The sequence below is a fragment of the Dermacentor silvarum genome, chromosome 6, assembly GCF_013339745.2.
Source record: "Dermacentor silvarum isolate Dsil-2018 chromosome 6, BIME_Dsil_1.4, whole genome shotgun sequence".
Classification (NCBI taxonomy): domain Eukaryota; kingdom Metazoa; phylum Arthropoda; class Arachnida; order Ixodida; family Ixodidae; genus Dermacentor; species Dermacentor silvarum.
In genome coordinates this window covers 172,285,793-172,311,061 of record NC_051159.1, presented here as the reverse complement: position 1 = coordinate 172,311,061, position 25,269 = coordinate 172,285,793, and the positions used below count along the sequence as shown (strand labels likewise).

Below are 25,269 nucleotides of genomic sequence, written 5' to 3'. Positions count from 1 at the left end.
CTTCTTTTTGATTCTTAATTTGTCACCCGCCGTGGTTGCTTATTTGGCTTTGGCGTTGCTCTGCTGTCCCGAAGTCGCGAGATCAAAACCCTATTTCGATGGAGACGAAAGGCAAAAACGCCCGTGTACCGTGCATTGGATGCACGTTAAAGAAACCAAGGTGGTCAAAATCATTCCGGAGACCCCTACTATACGGCGTGTCTCATTATCATATCGTGGCTTTGGCACATAAGAACCCAGAATTTAATTCTTAATTTATCATTGTTGTGGTGTAGGCGCTAGCGGTCTCAGAGCATCTTGTAAACCTACTTATACCAACCTTCTTGACACGGTATGACAGTGAGTGCAGCTACGAAATAACGGCTGTCTTGCGCGTTTGGATGTCACACCGTCCCAAGAAGGTTGGTAGTAGGTACGATGTTGACGCCGATTGTTCGTAAAAAAAAAAAAAAAAAAAAAAAAAAGAAAAAGCTCGGTAGAGTTTGTGCGTACCTTCAGAGAAAAGCTAAGGGTGGGGCGGCTTGTCAGAGCAACATGTGCACAGTTATTCAAGCCACCAGCTTTACACACTGTAGAAAGGGTGTTCTTTACAAAGTATCGCTTTTTTGCAGCAAAACTTACATAGGCCAAACTGGTCGTTGTATCAATCTTCACTTGAGCTAACATTTTCATTCGCTTAAAAATATACCCAGGCTTAATTTATCGATTCATTGTGGGTTATGTAGCTGCTCACCAGATTTCACTAAGACTTATATTCTTATGAGACACATAAATTGGAGCACCCCGCCGAAGCTTTCCATCTTGAAAAGCATACGCAGTCTTGTGTGAGCAAGCCATCTATCGCTTTAACTAAGCAGGGGTTTGCTTTTCTAGGTAATACTTAAGTACACTTCGCCCATGCGACCGCTGATACTGTTACCCCACTTTTGACAGCCTCATCTTCTTCATTGTGTGTGTGTGTGTGTGTGTGTGTGTGTGTGTGTGTGTGTGTGTGTGTGTGTGTGTGTGTGTGTGCGTGTGCGTGTGTGTGTGCGTGTGCGTGTGCGTGTGCGTGCGTGCGGGCGTGCGTGCGTGATTCTGTATATTTAATCGACTTTCAATAAGCGCTCACTTGAAAAACAACGCTCGTATTGTCCTTACGTTTTCCTTGTCATCGTTCTTTTTTTTGTGCTGTAAATCATGAATCTGTTCCAACCCACACAGCACTCAATCCTTGTTCAGTACTTCTTTTCTACCGCGTGTAGACTTTGGTCGTTGTCATTCGGATTCCATTCGCTGGATTCTTGCTGTTTAGTTAAACCGATTTCACATATTCGTGCGCTGTGTTTTGCGTGAAGTCGTGGAGTAGCATGCGTGGAATTCCCAGGCCGACGCAGCTTCACTGCCTGAAGAAGCGGGCGAGATTTAGCCTGATATCCTGTAGATTTTATGCAAGTGTTAACAGTCAGTGAAGCGAATTACAGCCATCCTGTGTGTAAAGCATGTCGCCTGCTAAATGGAGCGTTCACATTAAGCAAAATTTCTGCGTTGCCTGTTCTCGCAAACGTCAGGCGCAACTCAGCTTTTGATCACATAGAAAAATGGACCTAGAGTGAATTCATACTGATTTTGTTTCTCCCAAACTTGTACACGCAGTCTATGAGAGCCAGCTCCCGTTTCTTGATTATTTGTTTTTACTGCAACACTACAGCAAATCGGTAAGTACGAAACAAAGTTTGTATTAAAACCTTACCATCCCACAGCAAAGTGGCCAGTCGTTCTAGTACAACGCGTACTGATATTAAAAAATAATCAGTAAAATGGAAATAAAAAGGCTAATATGTATAATCTCAAGTGTTTTGACAGATGAGGTAACAACTTTTCACTCAAGGCACGATTGAGACTGCTAAACAAAATCCAACTGCGAAACTAACGTCTAACTGCTGTAACAATCAAAGCTGCTGATTCGACTACTTAACTATAGGAAACGTAACTGCTATTTCCTTGTCGTGCCAGCACATTTATATGACGTGATAAGACGCTACATGAGCTGCTAAGGACGTGAACGAAAGCATATTTTCGCAATCAAGAGCATAATGTGCTGTTCCATCTCTTTTCTTTTTAACGCGAAGCTTTTTTTCGAAGCGCATTCTCAAAACAAAAAAGAAGCGTCTTGTCTGGCAGGCACATATTTGCTTTTCTGCAAAACGAAATGCAAAACACGGTTACATGCGCTTTATATTGTAGTGAAACGAGAACAATAAAAAAAAAAATAATTATTTGGTGAGAGATGAACATGAACCAATTGATGAGTAGATATAAATACAATAGAATTCCTCACATCATGTGTTTTTTGCATAGCCTTTAAATGAACCATTTCAAAAAAATTTAGCTTCGCTTCACGTGCATTTCAACAAGTGCGCTGGATCGTCGTATTTTGCGAGGTCTTTTTGAAAAGAACCGCTTTAAAGAAACAGATTTTTGAAGCTCCGGCCAAGAACCCTGGAACCCAACAGTTTTGTTTCCACAGGCTTAAAGTGTTTCTAAAAGAGAACATTTTTTTCTCGAACAGACTTCGAAAAAAAAAGAAAAAAGAAAATGGCGGTAGCAGATAGCGCTGTTCAATCTTTTAAGTGAATTCATCAAGAGGCGGGTATTACTTGCATGATAAATTATAATCTTCAGGTAATTATCAAGATAGTGCTAATCAACATCTAACTTTTCCTCTAAAGCACGTATTGCAGTTCCGGAATTGAAACCGGATGGCTATTGAAGTTATATTCATGCCGCATAAGTCCTTAGATTAGCACCAGTTTCGAGACATTTGTCCCGAAAATGATGCTATCATATTCATTGGCATTCCAATTAAATTTGTCCCGTAGTGCACGAGTTACAACTCTGGGAAAGAATTAAGTCGTATACCAATGTATTTAGTAGCATAATTTAGCAACAGATATGTTTAAACTGGTGATAGTATCATTCTGTTGAGTGGCGATTTCAGATGAATTCATGAAACTTAGTAATTACCTATTTGAGGTCGTGATGACAGGAAAGGTTAGCCGGGCACCGGGTCGTGCCGGCATCCTAGTCAACGAGAGAACGTATGCTCACTAAGGATGCAGTATCCCGCTCAGATATAACACGAATGAAAATAAACAGAAGTAGTGCGTGATTACTTGAAATTGCGATGTGTGTTCGTGGAGAGACGCTAAATACGCTCTCCACTAAAGCAAAGAGTCCGAGATTGAATCACACTGTAGTGTCACAAACACAAGATAACGGGGAAAGGGAAATGTGTCGTCTAGTATGTTTTGCAGAGTCTGCGGTTAATAGCTCATCAATGCTTTGCCGCGTCTTTCTCCGCCGTTTCACTCGGGTGAAATGGTGGAGGTTCAACGCTGGGCGTCACCGGAGTTGATGTTCGCAGGAGTATTTAAAAATCCTCACAGGCAAGAGAGGAGACGCACTGAGGTGAAATTTTGCAGACAGTAAGTATACGTGTGTGAAACCCATAAATATTATGTGGTAAAATCGAAAACCCATAGCAAGTTAACGAAGTATAAACCATGGGTCTTTGATCCTGGGACCTCCTTCGATATGTACCGTTTATGGTGTGTATGTATATAATTGCTATATTAATAAAGATTGATTGATTGATTGAAGGAACATTAAATGCGTTGCGGCCGACGGATGAGTATATAGACACATTTCGAAGACTCCTCAGAAGTAGAATGGAGATATGGAGATGAAAATTTGCAAATAGTGAGTAGAGCCAATGTGTAACCTGCAACTTGGAAGAATGGCTGGTAAAACTATTGATTTCGTGATTATTTGTTATATGCTAAGGTGAAATGAGTCTGCAGTTGGTACACTTGCTGCAGCCGCCGGTGCAGTGCATTTTGCGAAGTTTTTAGCATTGTTCATAAAATTTTCTGCAGATTTGAGTGATATCTATGGAGAGTGCAGCTTCAGCTAAAGGTAATTTAAGAAAACTATTGCGGGCATTTAGTTGCTATGTGTCAACAACAGACGCCGTTATTAATGTGCACCTACTAAGTACTTGTAGAGATCTGGTATTTATTATTATTATTGTTATTGTTATTATTAATTATTATTATGATTTTTTGCTTCGAGTGTCATTTCGCTGTGGCAGCGTAGGGCTCGAACCCTGTACATTAAGCTTGGCTGCGAATACTAGCTCGAACCACCCCCATCGATAACCACCGATTCAGCTCTCGATACCAATGAACTTTGTTGCGCAGTAACCTAACGATCCAGGATTCGGAGGTGCGCACTGTAGCTCTAGGTACAGCGCTCGAGTGAGCTCTCACAGTTTGGCGTCAAGGAAAACGAACACGCGATGCAGGGACACGAACATTCGCGTGGTCACGCTCCTTTCCGGCAAGCGCAAGCTATACCTTTAGCTCGAGTGTCGCATTATCGTGAAACAAAGTATAAGCGACAAATACACCATGAGGAGTTAATGAAAGTCGGGCAGAGTCCAACGGCAACACGCCTCGGGGCCATGGAAGACCGGGATCCTCTCCCTCTGGACTTTGCTCCTTCCATCCCAGACGACAGCAGGACCAGTCACGTCCTTTTAAAATAACATTTTGCTACCATTGCGTCGACCTTTAGTGAATTAATCATTGGTTGGTTGGCCGTTGTTTCGCCATGGAAAGTCTCATAGTTGATGCTCTGCGCTCGAGAGAGTGCGTACGTGCGAGAGCTTCATTCACGAGGCGCTGATGGCGCCACAACATGATGTCTTACCCTACCGTCACCGTATCGCAGGCTCCCCGGCGGCAGCAACCTGACCTTACTGACCGTCATTTTCGTTGTCCTGGTCGCGGCCATTGCACTGTCTTCAAAGATAGCTTCGTCAACAGGAGCGTCCAAACGGGAGACCACCGGTAAGTCGGCATTCGTGGTGAACGACAAATCACTCATTGACGGCAGCACTGCTGATGCGATCCATGGCTGAGTACCTGTGAACCTGAGTCACCATCGAAATGCCTTTATGAACTAATGAAAAAAAAAAAGATATATTCTTTGCGGTGGCTCAATGGCTGCAATGTTCTGCTACTTAGCGCTAAGTTTCGGGTTAGATTTCCGGCCGCGACAGCCGCATTTCCATAAGGACGAAATTCAAAAAATGCCTTTGTGCAGAAAACAATGAGTGCACGTTAAAAAATACCCAGGCGGTCAAACTTAATCTGGATTTTCTACTATGGCGTCTTTCATAACCGTTTTGTTGCTTTGGGACCTTTGGTTAAATGAATGAATGAATGAATGAATGAATGAATGAATGAATGAATGAATGAATAAATAAATAAATAAATAAATAAATAAATAAATAAATAAATAAATAAATAAATAAATAAATAAATAAATAAATTACCGTTCCCAGTAATAACCATGAGGTCTAAGAGCTTGCGCCCGCATACATTAAAAAAAGTGGCAAGAAAATATTAGTAAAACAAAACAATGAATAGAAAAAACAATCTTGAAAAGAAGAGTGCACTTACAATAAGGCGCAAAATGAATACATAAGAAAAAAGAGAAGAAGGGCAGTTGAACAATATGTGGAACTATGTCACAACAGCGCAAAGCTCGGAAAAGAACAATGACAGCGAGTTGTGAAAAATATGAAAATCATGAAAGTGGGCGTTATAAAGACTCTGTATGCTGTGGAGGGTTGAGTGTTGGTGATGACGGATAGGAACAGGGAAAGGTCAATGTTCTCTGGTGATCTTGCGCGGAATACGAAACATGATACAACTGAGGAGTTCGGGGTACATGAGGATACTGTGAAGGATCTTGAAAAGAAACAGAAGGGCAGCGCGATATCGTCGGCAGTGAAGTAAGGGCAATGACAATAATCTAACAGTGCTAGAGCAAGGTGCAGCGTCCGTGTTAGCAGAATGGTGATGATATATGCTTGGAAACTTTATCTGGAGCCGATCTATAATGGCACTGTTGGATATAGAAATGCCATTCCAGACGACCGACGCGTATTTGAGTTGAGGAAGACATGTTGCGTACAACTTGCGGAATGATGTAGGAGGATTGAATTCTCTCGATAGTCTGCAAACAGAGCCAAGAGTGGGCATATCCAGCATTGCAACGCGTTTAGTGTGAGCTGAAAAGTGTAAGGTTGTATCAAAAAAGTACACCGAGATCATTTATCTCACGAACCTTACACAATGGTACAGAAGCTACAGACTAAGAAATACTTGCTGTCTTGCGTATGAAAGTCATGACTTTGGTCTTAGCAGCATTCAAGGTGACGTTATTATATTTTCCTCATTTAGAAAAAGAAAACAGGTCAGACTGCAAGATCCTCCCCTGCCCCGAACTTCTTAGTTGCATAATGTTGCGTATTCCGCGCAATAAAACCAGAGAACATAGAACTTTCCATGTTCTTGCTTGTCATAACCAGCACTCAACCGTCCACAGAACAGAGAGTATTTATAACGCTTATTTTCACTGATCTTGATATTTCTCTTAACTCACTGTCATTGTTCTTCTCCGAGCTTTGCGTTGTTGTGTCATAATTTCACATATTGTTCAACTGCTCGTCTCCTCTTTTCTGTTATGTATGCCCCTTGCGCCTTGCTGTATATACTCTCTTCTTTTCAAGATTGCTCTTTTAAATGCGAAGAATTCCTTGCCGGCCGCTCTGTCCGTCCCTCCCTCGTCCCACACCCCCAAAGCGCATGCGCATCACCTCCCCCTCTGTCTCCTCTCCTACGCTCTCCCACTTTCTCTCCTCTAGGAATCCTGTACGGAGCGGCGCCCACGTCCCATACCCCCACAGTGCGTGCGCGTCCCCTCCCTCTCTCTCTCCTCTCCTACGCTCCCCCCTTTCTCTCCTCTAGGAACCGGAGTGGCGCGCACGACAGGTGGTGCGACAGCGGCATACTCCGCTGGGGGCGCCACGGTAGTTCCGCGGTATGAAAATGACGGAGCGCGCGCGCCTCATTGTCTCTCCTGTGCAACGCCGCGATGAGCGCTCGGGCCGCTGCCGCGAAGCCATCTCCCGCTCAAGCTAACCATCTCCCCGCTGCTTCGCATCCACACATGGTTACCTTTAGCGGGAGATGGAGTAATTCTTTTATTCTTTGCTTTTTTAAAAACGTAACTTCCTTTTATATTTCCTTTTTTAATGTATGCGTGCACAAGCACTCAGACTTGATGGCTGTTGCTGGGCACGGTAAACAAATTATTATTATTATTATTATTATTATTATTATTATTATTATTATTATTATTATTATTATTATAGGCACTATGGTGTCATCAAATTGTAAATCACTATTTGTGGCTTTGTTAGAACCTGTAAGCGAAGCCCATTTATTGTCTGATTACTGAAAAGAAAGTAAAAGAAGCGCTGTTGCTCATGACTGGTCGAGTACTGTGTGCCGTGCTCGTGCCGTGGTTGTGCTGCTCTTTTTTTTTACTCGCCCTCAGGCCTCAAGAGAAAACCCTGTGTATTGAACACGTAAAGAACAGTGCTATCTCGGTTCCTGCCCCTCCGAGGCGCCTGAAGCCCAAACCGAATGAGAGCGATTTTGTGCGCGACAACGACGAGCGGCGGCTTCGAGCCACGAAACGGGCCGTCGCGCGAACAGATCGCACGGTCTTTTCGCTCAATCGCTCGGTTCTAGAAATCTAGAATTGGTCGCTCGTCGCCCGGAAGTGCTATAAGCGACTAGCCAATAGCGCGACGCCGGAACTGGATATACATAAGTCAAGTACTACCGATTGTTGCACGGAACGAGCAAACGACTAGATTTTGATACGTGCAAGGATAATAACGTAGTAACGTAATAACCTCTAGAAATATTTATGCTGCTCTTTACACTAAAACACATCAACTTAAATTAATAAAGCAAGCGTCACGCCAGTTTCAGCGAGTATTCGCTGCCCTCATACCGGCAACACGGGGAAACGTCGCTCAAAGTCGTCGCTCGTCTGGTCGCTCGCATGCGGTACGACTTGTAGGCGACGAGCGACCGCGACAGCCATCTCCATCGCGTCGCTTGTCGCTGTCGCGCGGAAGATCGCGTGCATGCGGTTTATACTTGAATGATCCGGCGCCAAGTTGGACGTACCTACCGCATCCATATGTCGGGCCGACCCACTGCTGCTATCGGCACGCCAAGATTTTTCAAGTAGCCTTCGGTCACTGGGTGGATGGGTGTGCCCGCGAAGTGTAAGGTCACTTTGTGCCGGCGTTCATCGTTGCCACCCATGGTTATATATCAGGTCTTTTCGGAGGAGGGATCATCCTCGTATTTTCCAGGAATGCTGCGGTCATGTCCAGGACTAGCTGTTTGCAGTGCCGCCACTTGATCGGTGATTTCTTCCTCGGAAGACGTCCACAGCCTAATGTCCTCGGCTTAGATTGTAAAATGCTGTTCATCCACTTCCTCGAGCTGCCAGGCCAGACGGGCCGTTACCTTGTTGAAGAGCGTCAGAAAAGCATCGGAGCCGAAGGAAGATCCACTGCCCGCAGGCTTGTCGTGCGCATGTCAAGTACTCATGCACAAGGATCGCACCGGTACTGCACTTACGCATGCACTTGCTGTGGGCGTGCCCAAAGTATGCAGCCCTCCGATGAAAGCACCGGGGGCAAGGGGCCAGCTTCGAGGGGTGGATCCGTCCCTCAACGGAGGCCGACAGTGTCCTTAGAGCTCTGTTCACCTTTTCTGCGGAATCGCGCATTCTCCACTTGGCGTAACCGGGTGGAGAAACATTCCTCGGTGGCTGGCCCTGTCCTCATTTACGAATTCCCCAACTACATTACCCTTAACAGGCCGATGAGCCATCCGGATGTGCACATGAGCCATCCCTCTTTTAATAAAGCTGTACCATACCATTATCATTTCTATGTAAGTAACGCATACACTCAACATAAAGTTTATGCCCTTTGAGGCGTATCTTGTTACCAAACAGTAATCGTCATCTGTTTTACTTGCGTTTCTTTTTTTTAACACTTTGTGCTCGCTACTTCCCTTAACAGGGAAGTAGCGTCACGCTGATAACGTCACGCAGTAACGTCACGTTGATAACGCGCATGCCGTTAGGGACCTTGAAGTAACGGAAGCGCAATATAGGCAAGCACGCAAGATAGACTATTATTGTTTAGGGTCAAGATAAGCTCCAAAGGGTGCAATCTTTTCTTAGAGTGTAGGGGATGGCCATGTCTTCAAGCACATGACCATCCATGGGTGGCCATGTGCTTGAATCTTCCCTCGAGAATGATACATTTGGGCTTCTTCATTCTTTCAAGTTTACGGATGTACTACACTGAGCAACCACGAAACACAAGTACCTAGATATTGGAGCTAATCTGTATGAGGGCATTATTCTGTTCATGCGCAGAAGACGACGGAGAAACTCTGAACGATCAGTATTTCCACTTGAGAGTGCACAAGGACACTGGCGCGGCTCAGCCTGATACCATCCCCGGTAAGTAGACCTTGGTGGTCTCCCAGCGTAGGTACACCGGCATCGCAAGTGTGTTTTGTGGGCGGTTGCATGACTGGTGTATATTGATTTTTTCTCGAAGGACATCTGACAAAATGGACACGTATAAGATCTGTGAACGTAGTCATTCTCTGTCAATCAGCACTTTTATGTTTCTGTATGAGGTCATGTGCTTCAGACGAGTTAGTTCTTTACCCTTCACTTACTTATTCTCGCGGACCCTTGTGGCATTTAAGGTATTTCTCAGCAAGACTTTGCAATACATTTCTGGGCTAATCTAGTTTTTCATGTCACATAGAAGTGAATATTCATCGCCTCTTTTCGATATTAGGTCTGGTATCTCCTTCACATGTGTCTTCACTACTTTAGATTAGCCTTAAAGGCTGGTTACGGGGACAATGAGTGTGAGTTGGGCTACATTGATCGAAATCGACATTATAAATACAGCGTCGAATACAATAGTATAAACACTGTTTTCAGGTTGGGGCCCGAGCGGCCACGAAGGCTCCGTAGCCGCACGCTCGTCGGTGAAGCACCTTTTGCCCAGAAGGAACGCCAGGCATAACAAAGCACAGCGCCTGTGTCATCCGCCCTAATTCTTGCCGTCGCCTTGTCGCTTGCGCTATATTTAGAAGGTGGTGTCCACGATCCTAGATGGTCTTTAGATGTAGTGTTTGAACTCTGTCACCTCCAGCTAGGAAAAAGCATTGAATCTTTTGATTAGGTTTTCACCAGGATATTCTTGTATTCGATTGCATGTAGCATGCGCTAGTCACAATGTTTTCTTAATTACCCATTCTTTCAACATGGCTGGTGCTGACAACGTGTTGCTTGTTAAGATTTTAACAGCGGAGCTGTTTAAGCTCTGGGTTGCGCCACGTAGGGCGAACAAAAACTGCTCCTGGCGATGACGTCAACGCGCGTTGCGTAGCAACCACCTCGCGGAGCGGCGTGTGGTTCGCCTCCTCTCCATGCCGTGCACAAGTTGCCTTGACATGGGATGCTAAGGAGAGGGAAGGAGAACATGCGCGCGGCGCGCGCTATGCTCGGGAGAGAGAAAGAGAAAATGAGAGCGAGAGAGAGAAAGAAATTGAAGCAGCACCAACGAGGCAATGGGCAGGGCTGCTGCCGACGCCTTTCGCGTTTCCCCGTTTGCCGGCGTTCGCGCCAAACGAGCGTTGTGTCCGTGACTGCAGCAGGCGCCTCTGGCGGCGGCTCGGCAGGTTTCGACCAACCACGCCCCGGCAAGTGTGGAGGTGTAGCTTGGCCGTGACGTCACCGGGGAGATAAAGCTCGGAGCCTCCGCGAGGGCGGCAGTACTCTCGTTGACTCTGTGGCAACTACATGTAGCCTTGACATGCGCAACAGAGTGCGCTGCGCCGCGGACGGCTTCTGTTGTCTCCATGGTTGTTTGCCTTGACACCTTTTCCGTCGAGGCAATCCAGGGATCTGATGGGCTTGTGTCCCTGACGACCGACATGGCTGTTTGTGTGAAGCGTGAAATAGCACGGTGTGCGCCGCTCCACAGCGGCCCCCTTGTCCGGGAAGGACCGTTGGCCCAAATCAAAGCCCCCCACCCAGTCAGCCCGGGTAGGGGGGGTGCCGGTGTCAATGTACCGAATGATGCTGGGTTGTTGAGTACATGAACGCTCTGGGGCGTGGTACCTACGGGTGCCAAGTCCCCTTCCCATCTGACAACGGCACATGGGAAGACCAAAGAAGATCCGGACACCCGAAGAAGAAGCCGCTCATCTTGAAGCGCGTCGCGTGGCCAAGCGAGAATCTGCGCGTCGGCGGCGAGCCGATTCGGAATACCGTCCCTCGCAGTACTTAGCATTTAGCCTAGTACTGCGAGGGACGGCCTAGTCCTAGTAAAACCTGGAAGAAGCTAGGTCGATCACCAGCTCCACTGTTTACTCCAGCCTTGCATCACTAGAGCAAGCTGCTCACAATTTCTTAAATTGCAGAAATGTAATGCCGGCAGGGATTGACTGCTGCTGGTGAGTGTTATTTTGTCATTCCTGGCTTCTAATATGACCAGATACTTGGCTTATATATACTTTGTACTTGGCTCGCTTCTTTGTCCCTGCTTCTGCATTGCGTGCTCTATGAGTGTACTTCCATATTAGCTTTCCGAACAGCTTGTATGCTATCCTTGAGTGCCTCAACGATATGTCTTTCACATACGAACGGTTCATTAGAGCACCTTAATTTCCATGATTTACGTAGCTGACAAGCGTCTTGCCCTTCCAGATGCTCCCGAGTCTACTGCCGAGGAAACGACGACAAGCTCTCCAAAAGCAGTGCCAACTAAACCGCAAACAGGAGCGGACGCGGCGAGCACTGCGGAAGCTGCAGAGAAAAAGCAAGGTGAAATCTATGCTTCGAAGACAACCAATGGAAAAACGAGAACCGCGTCAGTCATCGAAAACAGTCCATCCGAGTCCCCGTTCATGACGACGCTGAAGGAAGCGGGCCATGCAAGGGGAACGACGACTGGGTCAAGGACTGGGAGCAGCGTTTTCACTACAGCCGCTCAGGACAAAGCGAGCAAAGTGACACCGGCAAAGGGTGAGCCTCACGCGGCTCTCCTTCCTGTTCCCTCTCAGAATAGCGGCACGTACAACACGGAGCTCTAAACACGGCCGTAGGCCGACTCGTCAAGGCCTTAGCACTCCTACGTGGCGCCAGCCCCGGAAGTAGCCACCGGCCGAATTTGTTGTTGTCATAACGCTTTTTCTATTGAGAGGGTGATAAAATAATTCTGGAACAAGCCAATTTTCCCACAGAATAAGAGAACGGGCTCGCAGAAAGATATACATTTACAGCACTCGAAATGCCGAGTGAGGGTGGTTTTACGTGAGGCATATAGGCAAGGGGAAGTTTTAAATAAATCTCAACGAAAGAAAGAAAAAAAAATAGTGTACGCGAAGTCACGAAAGGGTGACAGGTTCACAGAACAATAACTACAAACGCTGTTTAGCACAGAACTTGGAGTGCAAAAAGCTGCTCGCATTGATAGGAAGAGGTCTTCCGTGTCTGGTATACCGCCATAGCAAATATAGCGTCGGCACAAAATCGAACGCCAAGGTATTTGTAAAGTTTACCTAGAACGTTCCACCGTTTTTCTCACAGCGTCACGCATACGCATGACGCAAACATCATGGGCTCACCATTTGTTTTCGTAACCCCGAGGCAGCGTAGCTGTAATCAACCTGAGGCGGACAGCGCACGGTCTACGGCCATGTTGTTGCTTTTCTAGAACTATTCAAGTATTATGAGCATGAATTATGAACAAAGATGGTAACGACTTGTAACGACGGAAATAGTACGGCCATACGTTTGCCTCTCAGCTGCCCTGACCTATGGCCGCTCAGTAGGGTATTTTGGTATGCTCGTCGCTCCCCACATATAACGTCAGAACTTTTATGCATATGCCAATTAAAATTCAGCACAACGTCACACAAACTCGAAATTATGTTGTCGAAAATAACGTACCTGTGATGTATACCACACGTGATATATATACAATCAAATATCCAGGCAGCCACGGCGGCTATCTCAATGTTTCAATAACTTCCCAAAACTGAAAAACCACCGTTGGGACCCGCTGCGGCTGTTCACTTTCTTCAGCGCAAAAATTGCCGTGACGTAAGTACGTTTTCCGTAAAGTCCTGTTTAGAAAAAGTGTACCACTCTATGCTTATTACTTCTGAGTATTTAATTAGGTTAAGTACTGAATAGACGTACATGCGGACATATCGCGCTTCTTGTATGTCACCTTGTTGCCGTGGGCACTTCCCGTGTTTGTCCTCGTTCAAAGCAGAGCGTCTGTTGAGTCGCCGCGATTAAACACGTGTATTCTATGCTGAACTGCAGCGTGTACAATAACAAACAAGCGCTCGGCCTGTGTCCTACGTCTTCAAGAGTGTGTCCACTTCAAGAATGAATCATAACCAACTCGTCCAACTTTCAGTTCTATTGAGCATGCGTAGTTGCGTAGCTTTCACAGATGATGCATCCTTGGATGAAGTCCCCCAGCTTCGGCTACACTGCGCAAGCTTGTCGAGGCTGAGTATAGACAACTGATATATGCTCCATTGAGCCTATACCTCTGCCAATACCAAGGTGTAGTACGCTCTGGGGGAGGGGGCCATTGATTGAAGTTTTTCGTCTGGCCCCTCGGCAGGTGTGCTCCTGTGCACAGCGGGCGACTTTGCCGTGGAAGAGGACATGTTTCCTACGGATGGACTATGCGACCTACTCTTCTACACACACGTTAGGTTTCTGGGACATGAATTCCAAGGTCGGTACAACGCGAAAAGCTGGAAGATCTTCAGGCGCTTGGCACCGGCCTCCCGAAAGACCGGCTTCGGCATGTCGGTCAGCTACCGGTGCGTTTTCGTAGATTCGGTGGCAACTTAGATACACCATAAAGCATTTGTGTGTGTGTGTGTGTGTGTGTGTGTGTGTGTGTGTGTGTGTGTGTGTGTGTGTGTGTGTGTGTGTGTGTGTGTGTGTGTGTGTGTGTGCTGTGTGCGTGTGCGTGTGTGTGTGTGTGTGTGTGTGTGTGTGTGTGAAGGAAACAGGAAAACTATGACAAATTTAGTGACATACGTTTCCTGATTTTCTTTCGACTTTCTGTTCCTCCTTTTTTTCTGTATTTCTTGCTAAATAATACTATTGAATGATTGAGTTACTTCTATTCAGACTCGAGTTTTAAGAGGTAGTACGAAAAAGTCATAATTTTACTTTGTGCGCTAAAGCAGTTTTTGCACGAATCAATGGGAGTTCTTTTTTTGCGTTTTCAAGTTTCTTCCTTTTTTGCAGCAAAAACTAAAAAAAAAGAAAAAGAAACGTGGTCGTACAGCGCGGGAAAGAGGAGGAAGCGAAAACCATTAAGTTCTTCACAACAGATCGTTAGGACACCCGTGCATGTGATGTCGGTGACTGAGTGTGAGAAGCGCTGGGAGTTTAATGGTTCGCATCGATACGCCAGGTATATCCCGTTATATTTAGCATTTCTGGCGGGAATGTTTTCTATTTAGGCTGTGACACCACGCTACCTGTGTTCGACATTTAGCGGGGCGTGTTTAACAGTGGAGATATTTGTCAGTAACGCCTAACTAATTTAACTGTATATGATAAAGAACTTGTTTTTGATCCATGCCTATGCTTGGCCTCAGCATTCGCGTTATGGTACGCTGAAAGCGAGGACGTTATGACGAGACTTCACAGCGAGAGAGCAAACTCTTGTATGCCCTTTCCTCTAGAATCGACTGTTGAAGCGATGAAACGCAGCAGACATTCTTGATATATAAAAAAATTATGCAAGAGGTAGTTTTTTGCCACAAAATATCATGACTATCCAACTTTAAGCTTACGCCGGCCGGACAACTTGAACTACTGTGTCTAATGATCAAGTTCGTGACAGAGGACATTAAAAACTTACGGTTCCGTCATCAGGTTTTCTCTAGCAATGCGTGGAAAAGATACGGCTAGACAACACAAACACTGACGGGATGCCGGTGATGCTTCCCCAATGCCGCCGCATGAATTGCAGACTTAAATGGTGGCTATTTAAGACAGTGCACTCGCGGTGTGTGCGAATGACATTTGAGAAGCGATTTGCAGTTCTCCAGTTCTCAGGTAAGCAGAAAATGTAAGCTGTTATGGCATAGGACCTTTTAATGCTGGTAATGACAGACATCCGCAGTTTTTTGGTCATAAGACCAGTTGGAGCTTTGCATTTTTTGCTACACTGGGCTCTGCGACTGTCTTTGAATTCACGGTGATGGTTGTTGTGTGCGCGCGCATCAATTCTTATCCTTCGCATTTTTGTTTCCTTCCTGTTCCTGCACCCCTAATGCGTGAGCAAACCAGGTGCAACCTGGTTAACTTCCCTGCATTTACTTCCCTTTCTTTATTCCTCTACTGTTTGTATGGTTGGGAATATTGGTGCATATATATGTTTCAGTGAGGCCGACGACGTGAGAAAAGCTCTGAGTTCCACCGGCAGACAAAAACTTCTGCAATTATACAAGGAAAAAATACAACACCATGGCATCCTGAGAGCAACTTGTGACCCCAGAACGCTTAAATCGGACTTAGCAGGCAAGCTAAAGCTAATAACTGTAAGTATGCTGCTTTGAGGTTTCCGCTTGTCTGTTAAAATACATTCCAAATAATAATATAAGCTTGTAACATTTGAAGTGCGAATTATTGCGCCTTCGGTCTCCGCCTTCTAGCGGTGTGTGCCGTTTGAAGTATATGCGCTCCATCTTCGGCTCCTTATTTGTAGCGCTGCAGACTATTCCTAAAACTGGTTGCTCCGCGTAGCGTGAAGTTTCAAGCATTAAGGACAACTTACGCAACGAAGGTGAAACTGAATTGCACACTTTTCCTTCGCTGTACCTGCTGTGTGATTTCCCGTTATGATATTATTATGAACTGACCTGGCGATCGTTCTTCCGCCGCTGGAATTATGGACACGTAGTGCATTACTTCTGTGATTTATCGCGTGTCTGCTGAGAAGGTGTACTTCGCGGTTTTTGTTTGATTATTCGTTTAGCTGATCTGGCAATGGTCGACCGCATCTTCGATGTAGCTGGCGAAGTTATCACTCCTTCCAGTAGCGCGACCGCGGGGTCGTTGTTCCGCCCGAAGCTTGCGCGCAGCTCGTATACCTAAATCACCTTATACGAGGCAGTTGTATAGCGTTCAGAGCTAATTAAACTCATCACGCATATTTCTCAGCGCATGAAAAAATCGCCACATCTTGGAGCCCATATTTCACTGAACTAAGATGAGGTTCGAAAAGTAACAAAAAGCGGGAAATTACTTTTTGATATTTTACGTGTTTGTTGGCTTAAAGTTATGTAAATTGGTACATTTTCACACTTTTCATTAGTAAATTAGCCTAATCAGTGCCACATAACGAACCTATTTTTATGACGAATTATCTTTAACGAGATGAGCCGTAAGGGAAGCCAGAATGACAAAATTTGTACAAATTCATGTATTGCTCGCCCATTTCCGTACTGTTTGAACCGCCATAACAGCGGCGCACAAATTCGTTATAAAGACATTGCACAAAATACAATAGGCAAAAGGCATTATAGCGCTACATATTTCTGTAGGGATTTTTAAAATGAAACTATGACAATACAGGCAGGTATTGCTGACGAAAACGGCGACGTGATAGTGGACATTGCTGCCTTATCGCAGCTTCTGTTGGTATAGCACGCACACTTGATCATTTTCATGCTGCTCAAACAAAGCCCACTCTGCTATCACGCGCAGTGACAGGAAGGTCGTAGGAAGTTGCATATGTGTGCGATCCACTGTGGTTGCTTAGTGGTTATGGTGTTGGGCTGCTAAGCACGAGGTCGCGGGATCGAATCCCGGCCAAGGCGGCAGCATTTTGACGAGGGCGAAATGAGAAAACACCCGTTTTTAGGTGCGCGTTAAAAAAAAACCCCAGGTGGTTCAAATTATTCCGGAGTCCCCCACTATACGGCGTGCCTCATAGTGAGATTATGGTTTCGGCGCGTCAGAAACGTATAATTCTTTTGCATATGTGTGCCGATGTGCGCGCCTAGCGCTTGCATTATGCGGTGTCGGCTCGTGTTATGACTGCACTGTACCTAAACCAATGATATAAACTTTTCACACTAATAGCTGCTAATACATTGTGCTTTGCCAAGACGCGTAACCAGTGCCTTGCGGCGGGAGATGCAATATATAGTGCTCGCTGAAAAATCAGCATTGTTTGCAAGCGATGTACAGTCAACCACAAAAGTTTGCGGACCACGCGAGCGCGTGCCAGACTGCCTATCCGCGCCACCTAGCGGTACGCCACCTAGCGGCGACAGGGGCGCTCTCCTGGATATGAGCCCTCTTGGTACTCGCCTGCCTGTTAATTTTTTATTCCCGTGCATGACATTGTTAGTTCGTTGTGTTGACGCAGAGCGCTGTCTGCGATAAGACCGCCACATATCTGGCTTGATAGCAGTATCGGAGCAATCACTGCAACCTTTGTCGACTGGTGTGCCAGTGGGTAGATAAGTTTCACGAAGCGCTGCGACGATTTTTTTACGCGACGTTTACTGGCGCACTTTGGTTGGCAGCATCTTGGTCCAATGAGTGTTGCTGCTTCTGCGTCTTGAGAGAAAGGGTAGGGAGGTGTTTCACTGTCATCAAAAATAAAGAAAAAGCGGATGCATAGAAAATTTTCTTTCACACATAGGCGCATCTTCGCATCAGTCACTGAAAACGTAGTAGACTTGCTTCAGGCCACGTGGTGATTGCCTATTTGGAAAGATGCCGCTGCGTGTTCCACTTGACGAAAGAAGGCACATTGTGCGTTTATTTATAGAGGGAATACCTCAGCGCGAAATCTGCCGCCGAACCAACAGGAGCCGGACTGCCGTGAATAGGATTATTCAAGCTTTCCGCGACGATGACAGATTCACAGATATGGAGCGCAGTGGGCGTCCAAGGGCCACGACTGAGGAAGAGGACCGCCTGATTACGGCCGCCATCGTGGCTGATCCTTTTCAAAGTGCAGAGGATATCCGAGAAGCGCTCTCGCTCACGGTATCGTCTGAGACTGTAAGAAGAAGGCTGAGTGAGCTTGGCCTGCAGTCTTTCGTAGCAGCACAGAAGCCCTGCCTCTCAGACAGCCAGCTACAAGAACGACTCATGTTCGCTACAGCAATGAAAGATTGGACAACAGAGAAATGGGGCGATGTCATCTTTAGCGACGAGTCAACTTTTTCCATGCGCTGGGACCAACGGAAGCGGGTTTGGCGTCCACTAAACTGCAGGTGTGTTTACAGTGTATTGGCAGTTAATTCACGAAGCTAATTCTGCATCACAACATGTTTCACGTAAAATGAGCTTTTGGACATTACGAGATTTTTCTGTAGTGGTATTATGTTGAAAACATTAACGATTGTTTCATAGTACTACTTACTCTGAAGCTAATTAAAAGCTGCCAGTGGGTCTTTCAGTACTATCTAATGATGTTTGCACGTTTTCTATTGCGACTCTATAACATCATTATAAAGTTCATACGCAAGAGGAATCACAACATTTTTAGACGCGCCGCTGGAACCCAATTGTATGCTATTTCTTGCAGATATCTGCCTAATTACACACAGAGTGTTCTATCCAGTGGACGGTGTTCCGTGAGCGTGTGGGGAGCAATCAGCAAGGATGGCCTTGGTCCCCTTGTGCGTCTGGAAGGGCCCTTCACTGCGTCACGGTACTGCGACGTCATCACTAGACACCTCGTTCCGTATGCGCTGGACGGTCCCTTGAGCGACGGCTGCTATTTTTGTCAACACGACCGCAGCCCGATCCATAAAGCACGTATCGTCCAGTCATTGCTAGAAGAACATGCTGTTTGCCAGCTTGAGTGGCCTCCATGTGGCGCCGACTTGAATCCCATAGAAAATGTCTGGGGCATGTTGAAGAAACGGCTGTCCACACGAGCCAACCGCGGCCGCACGGCCGATACGCTGTGGCAAGCGATCGCACAAGAATGGGAAAGCCTGCGCGGTCGACCGGAGATTACTGAATCTTTGTACGAGTCGATGCCCACACGCATCAATAAGGTGCTAGAAAACGGCGGACATTTCACTTCCTACTAGATCATTGAGAGACCTATGTTTCATGACACTTCTGTAAATGTCTTGTGAATAAATTCATCCCCTTCAGACACGAATTATGATGCACTGTCTGCAAATGCGTCAAATGCGCATGGCATCATTTCAAGACGCTCACTATTACATTCCAAGAAAGAAGACGAAGCAATGTGCTGTTTTGTGCGAGTTTCAGTAAAAAAATTAATTAGCGTATAACTCATTATCTAATTATTCTGAAATCCGTCAGCTTCAATGCTTGCATAAAAAGAATCAACTATTAGGCCCGAAACGCATGCACACTTGCTTTTTCGGTTGTATTCGTGTCGACCGGAGAAAAAAAATACTCTTGACGTTGGTCTTGGAACGCGGCACGTCGAACGATTGTCTAACATGGTAGTGTCTCCAGCAAAGTGATCATCTGCAGCAATACGCAGGACAATGAAGTTAACTGACCGCTAGTTGTCCCATCAGGAAGCGGACACGAATGTGCACACTGAGCTTTAGGTCATTTGAAGAAACACGTGGCGTGGGACCCGCCTCCGAAGTTCGAGTCCCCAAACGAGGACGCCGTGTCGCAAAGGGTTATAAAAAGAGTCATCGCACCCGATTATTTCTTAATTTTCTAAATGTAACCACTATAGCAGCGCGGTGGTTCGGGCTTTGCGCAGCAAAACCTGGGCGCAGGCGATCAAATCCCGGCCGCTACTGTCACTTAGCGATGGGGGAGGAACGGAAAAATTCTGCCTACTGACTAAGCATCTGTGTCCCATGGCTGCCTCACCGCTCACTCACGCACTCACGAAAAAAAAAAAAAAACAGCGTGGCTACGCGAAAATAGAACTGATAACAGCCGAAGAATACGCTGTCTGATTACTTGTACTGATATTCTGCTCTCAAAATATAAGCAAGTAGCCCTGGCTAACAAAGAGCGCGTCACGTTGAAAGAGATAGGTAGAAAATATTTGCGCACAGTGCGAAAATAGACAGGCCCTAGATTTAAGGAGGGATGCGTCTTCAACGTAGCGCTGCTGTCGATCGCTGGTGACGTAGCGGAAGTGTCGCGAAGAGGCTCTTGGCCACGCGCTCGCGTGGTCCGCAAACTTTTGTGGTTGACTGTACGTTTACTTGCGGCTTACGCGTCAAGAACTCGCCAAACCAGTACATCGAAGGCAGAAACGTTTACTTGCGGCTTACGCGTCAAGAACTCGCCAAACCAGTACATCGAAGGCAGAAACGTTTCGTGCTACACGTGCTCTTTGGTGAATACACGTAATATACATGTATAACGTATATGCGCTGAAGAACTGCTAAGAATCTATAAAGGCAGACGGCTAGCTCGCGTAAAAATCAATATATATCGTAGGCAAGCTTTGTGTAGTCTTGCTTGCAAACCACTCATAGTCATTAGGTTATACATGTCCAATAATTTGGGAAATCGGCCCCTACCGCCATCTGTCGGTGGCGGGTGCTGTGCGGTCGCGTCACTCAATGGAGAACGAACTTTAAAAAAATTGTATACAAAGCAACGCTTTTTTATACACCCATATCTTTTCACCTAAATAATCTGTATATCATCCTCTCACTATGTGAAAAAGTTGGCTTTAGTGCAGTAGCTTTTCTGGGTTCATTAGCCACTTTTTTTTGTACCATTGTGAACTCCATAAAGTGATGTTTAGAAATTTATACCAGAGAAATGCGCCTCCGTCAGTTCAAACCACTGAAATTACGTAATGACTCAGTCTTCGTACATGTGTAGTTTTGTTTAATTGCGCAATGTTTCTGAGGTTAAACAGGCATCATTGTAAAGCTGCACTGCAGTGAAGCCACATTGCGGGGGCATGTGCCTTTTACGATAACACCAGACGCCCCAACAAACAAGAGATTTGCCGTGCTTTTATGTAAAGTAGCATTTGTGAAAGGTGAAAACATGTCTCGGAAGGAATCGCAGGGTAAACAACGTTTTTCAAGTGAGATTCGCTTTCTTGAAAATTTCGCATCCGCCGAACCGCAAAGCGCTTGCGTAATGCAGTGAAAGCAATGCATAGGAGAGCGCTGCGAACGAACAAGGCGAAATAAATTTCCTTGATAAATAATGAAATGAATAAAAGAGCAATTTCCACGCAGGAGGTATTAAAGAGATGCAGGGACCACTACAAAGGAGAAAAAAATGTTTGAGTTACTCATGTTGTGGAACATGCGAAGTAACCCCGATGTCTCAAATTTCTGGGTATGAGTGTATATACAGGGGTGCGCGAATACCTCGCAGTCGTCATCGATGTTTTAGTGCTGACTATTAGAAATTGAGGGAGTGAGAAGAATCCAAGGCAAGGTGTGATATTTTCGAGAAGGTTTGTATTTATTATTATTATTATTATTATTATTATTATTATTATTATTATTATTATTATTATTATTATTATTATTATTATTAATACTTCTAAAAAATAAGAACAAAAAGCAAAAAAAAAGCCAATAGTGCTTGTTAACGGTTAGGGGAATCTCCTTCCGCGGTGTACATATACTGCTTCGTTCAAGGTGGTCAGCTCGTCAATATAAATAGGGCGGCCATCAATATTTGCCGTTACTATAGTCACCGTCCCAAGTATACCGATCCAAGCACATTGCTGCTTTGCTTCGGTGATATGACGAGAACCGGCGTAAACAGCATGATATGGACGCTGCCTAAGATATGCAGTTCTTAGAATTAGCAGCCCTTGTAGGTGGCAACGCTATTTTTCAGGGAACTGCGAGAATTCGAGGAATGAAAGGCCGAAATTTCGCTTAACCCTTTTCTCTCGCATGCTTGCCAGCAGTGTCCGCTTTTTATGGCTTCCTCGTCAGCGGCTTAGCCAAATCCGCAGTCCCGGCCCGGCCTGCGCCGACAGATGACTGCGGTCGAGCTTAAGCACGCTTGCTCTAAACAAAAGTACAAGAGTAAAAAAAAAATCAATTCTGGGGCCAAAATCAGAAAGCCTTTCATTCGTAAGTGCTATTTGCTCTTGGCCGATTGCCTTCGTTAATGACAAGTCCACCATGAGAATAGGCTGAAGTTTTTTGTTACGAACAATTCTAGCGCAAGAGTATTTTGTGAATAAGGGCCTTCTCATCTAAGAAGCACCAAAAACCCGCGGGAACTTCACAAAACAATCACTTCAATAAATAAAAATATGGGGTAGAAAACACGAGAGAATTTTTTGCAAGGTGAAGTGGTTGCTTACCGATAAACCTGCTGGGATGTGCTGTTGTGGACACTTATTGGTCAGCTTCATTTGCTATGAGGCCTGTGGGTGCTACAATACTGCACTGCCTCGTGGACTGGTCAGCGTGACATACCACATTAAAACCCTTGCAAGGACACGTATTGTACACTGGTATCAGTATCGGCCCACCAAGTCACCACGTTAGGTGACGCTACCTCCAGAATCGGTCCAGATTTCTCGGAGTGGCAACCCCCCACCCAAAGTGAAGCGAAGAGCCAATGAAAGCTTCGCAAAAAAAAAAAAACCTTGACAGAGAGAGTTGTGCCAGATTGCATAATAATTGATCAAAGACCGCGTTAAGGGTTCACACTTATGGTTCAGAAAGGAAAGCGGACATGCGGACAAGACGCGCGCGCATGTCCGACACTGTAATGCAATTTTCATTGCCAACGTCAGCTCGCAGAGCGATTCGAATACACTTGTACCAAATTCCAGCTCGAAATATTTTCTCTACCTGCTCACATAGCGACAGTTATTAATTTTGATCACCTTTTTGCAAGTCGTTTTAGAGGGTCCCGCAGGGCTTTGTTAATTTCTTGTCCATCTCCTCCCAGAACTACACTTGAAAATTTCTTCATGGATGCTGTGTAATGCTGGATTGTTGAGAAGTTTCATTTTATTTTATCCGGCTTTAGTTTTTATACGGCTATTGCTTTTTTTTAGTTTTTTCGTATCTTTGCGCTGCGCTTCATGTATTTAGTGCAACTGATAATTTTTCGTGACTTTCCCAATTTGTTCACGTTTTTATAATTTCCCCATAATGTTTTCAAGCTTTTCTATGCCACCGGCATTGTTCCTGCAAGGCTGCATTCCCATTCGACTTATGTTCTCTAGCAAACGCTTCAAATATTCTCACTTTACAGTTATCTCAGATATTAAAGCTTCTTCGACATATTGTACGAAATGCGCTTATATCCCGAGCCATCTTTTAGTTCTGGGCCAGCATCTTGAGTGGGCGCTAACGCTTGCCGTGCATATATTCTTTACATACGCTTCTATTCGTACGCCTTTTTCTGAGAACTTATGACTGGTTCTAATTGCTCTAACAGCTTCGCTGTCAAATTCTCAAAAAATTATTATCAGATCTTAGCCGAGCATATGCTGGACCGCCACTACGATGACGTCACTATCCCCATGTGGGTCTGCGAACCAAGGAAACCATCCCATCTTAAAACTGTGTCAAAGGGTAGTAAACGTAGCTGCATGTGCTATGTGCTCAGTTGTTTTATTTATCTGAATTTATAGCAGTTTTATATTCGAAGATATATTTGAAGGTTTAGGAGCCTATGAATTTCTGTGAAGTTGTTTAATTTTGGAATAGCTCGCCGGTGGTGGCGTAGTCGTTTTGGCTTTGCGTTGCTAAGACCGAGGGCACGCATCAAATCCCGGCCGCGGCGTTTGCATTTCGATGGGGGGAGAAGTGCAAATACGCCCGTGTACCGTGAACTTGGTGCGCGCCAATATACTTCATGTGGTCAGAATTAATCTGGAGTCTCCTACTACAGCGTGCCTCACAATCTTATCGTGGTTTGGAATTTAATAAAACACCAGAATCAAAGAAAATTGAAGGTTAGTGGGATAAACTCAGTGATAGTACTGTGGAATGGAGAAAAAGCAAACATATAACTTGTCCGTGTCATTGCATCATCTTGAAGTTTCCAGCAAAGTCATCAACGAAGAAAAAAAAAAATGTGGCCAGCATCTGAAACCGAATTGTCATACTAACTAAATACTGTAAGTCAGATGAGCTGACTTGTGTGAGTGAGGCGCACGTGCACTTCTTAAGCAAATAATTTTCACGGCACCTTTCCGCTCCAATAATTTCTTCGCTGCACCTCCATCAGACTTCGGTTCTTCTTCTTCTTCTTTCTGGGGTTTTACGTGCCAAAACCAGTTCTGCATGATTATGAGGCACGCCGTTGTGGAGGGCACCGGATTGATTTTCACCACCTGGGGTTCTTTAACGTGCACTACAACGCAAGCACACGGGCGTTTTTGCATATCGCCTCCATCGAAATGCGGCCGCCGCGGCCGGGATTCGATCGCGCGATCTCAGATTTCGGAAGATGAGCATTTAGGAAGCTCAGTAACCAGTTAAAAAGCAAGTGCACGAATCTTCCCGTTTAGAGTAAATAACTGCTCGTGATAAGCATGGCAAGGTTTTTATGCGCGAAACCAACGAGGAATCTTGGTGTCGTGTTTTAGCTATGGATGCGACTTTTTTTATTCGCAGGAGCTCAAGAAATTTCAGGACGAATTAAGCGCCTCGCCGACAACCGGCGTTGGCAAGTCCGAGCTAGCGCTGGGTATCCGATTTGCAAACTACCTGGACGAAGCTGAGGTGGCGCATCACCCATCAGCAATGCTGGAGATGACAAGGAAAAGCATATTTTCTCTGTAGCAATTTGGTGATAGTAAGCCAAGTCGCCGTTGTAGTTTTTTTTGAGATCCTCCCATAAAAAACAAACAAACAAACAGATGGACGGATGGGTGGACGTCCTTTCATTCGTTCAGATAAGAAGACGGCATAAAAAAAAAAAAAAAGAGACAGCGAGATTACTGCAGCGCTATGTAACCTTCACAGCGGTGGTTTATACAACTTTAAGCTTCACAGCCCTGCATAAAAATGAGCACGAAAGAATTGAGTCACTTACTATAGTCGCAGCTTCTATAGTGTGTCTCGATGGAAGTTAGCACCGATTTTCTCCGCTTTAGTATTTAGCTAAACATTGGAGCAGCATGTTTGGAATTATAAAATAATGTATGTAATTATTAAGTAACATTTCACGAGACTGCATACTCTTCTAAGCGAGTACAGATGTTAGAAACGTTCAGTACTCTGTGGAGCAGCATCTTTTTGTTGCAGAAGGCAATGAATTAATATG

At 45.3% G+C, this 25,269-nt stretch overlaps 1 protein-coding gene across 2 annotated transcripts in view; it reads left to right on the top strand.

Moving 5' to 3' along the window:
* The first annotated feature begins 4,356 nt into the window (after positions 1-4,356).
* LOC119456400 (uncharacterized) overlaps positions 4,357-25,269 on the top strand; it is a 35,980-nt gene continuing 15,067 nt past the window's right edge. The window contains exons 1-6 of one of the 2 annotated variants that reach the window (XM_049669815.1): positions 4,357-4,892; positions 9,370-9,456; positions 11,728-12,045; positions 13,664-13,868; positions 15,452-15,608; positions 24,618-24,904. In XM_049669815.1, coding sequence (XP_049525772.1) covers positions 11,928-12,045; positions 13,664-13,868; positions 15,452-15,608; positions 24,618-24,785 — 648 coding nt within the window. In that variant the 5' untranslated portion in view covers positions 4,357-4,892; positions 9,370-9,456; positions 11,728-11,927 and the 3' untranslated portion in view covers positions 24,786-24,904. Of the gene's footprint in view, positions 4,893-9,369; positions 9,457-11,727; positions 12,046-13,663; positions 13,869-15,451; positions 15,609-24,617; positions 24,905-25,269 lie in introns of those variants that run through there. The other variant, XM_037718129.2, reaches the window with a different exon arrangement.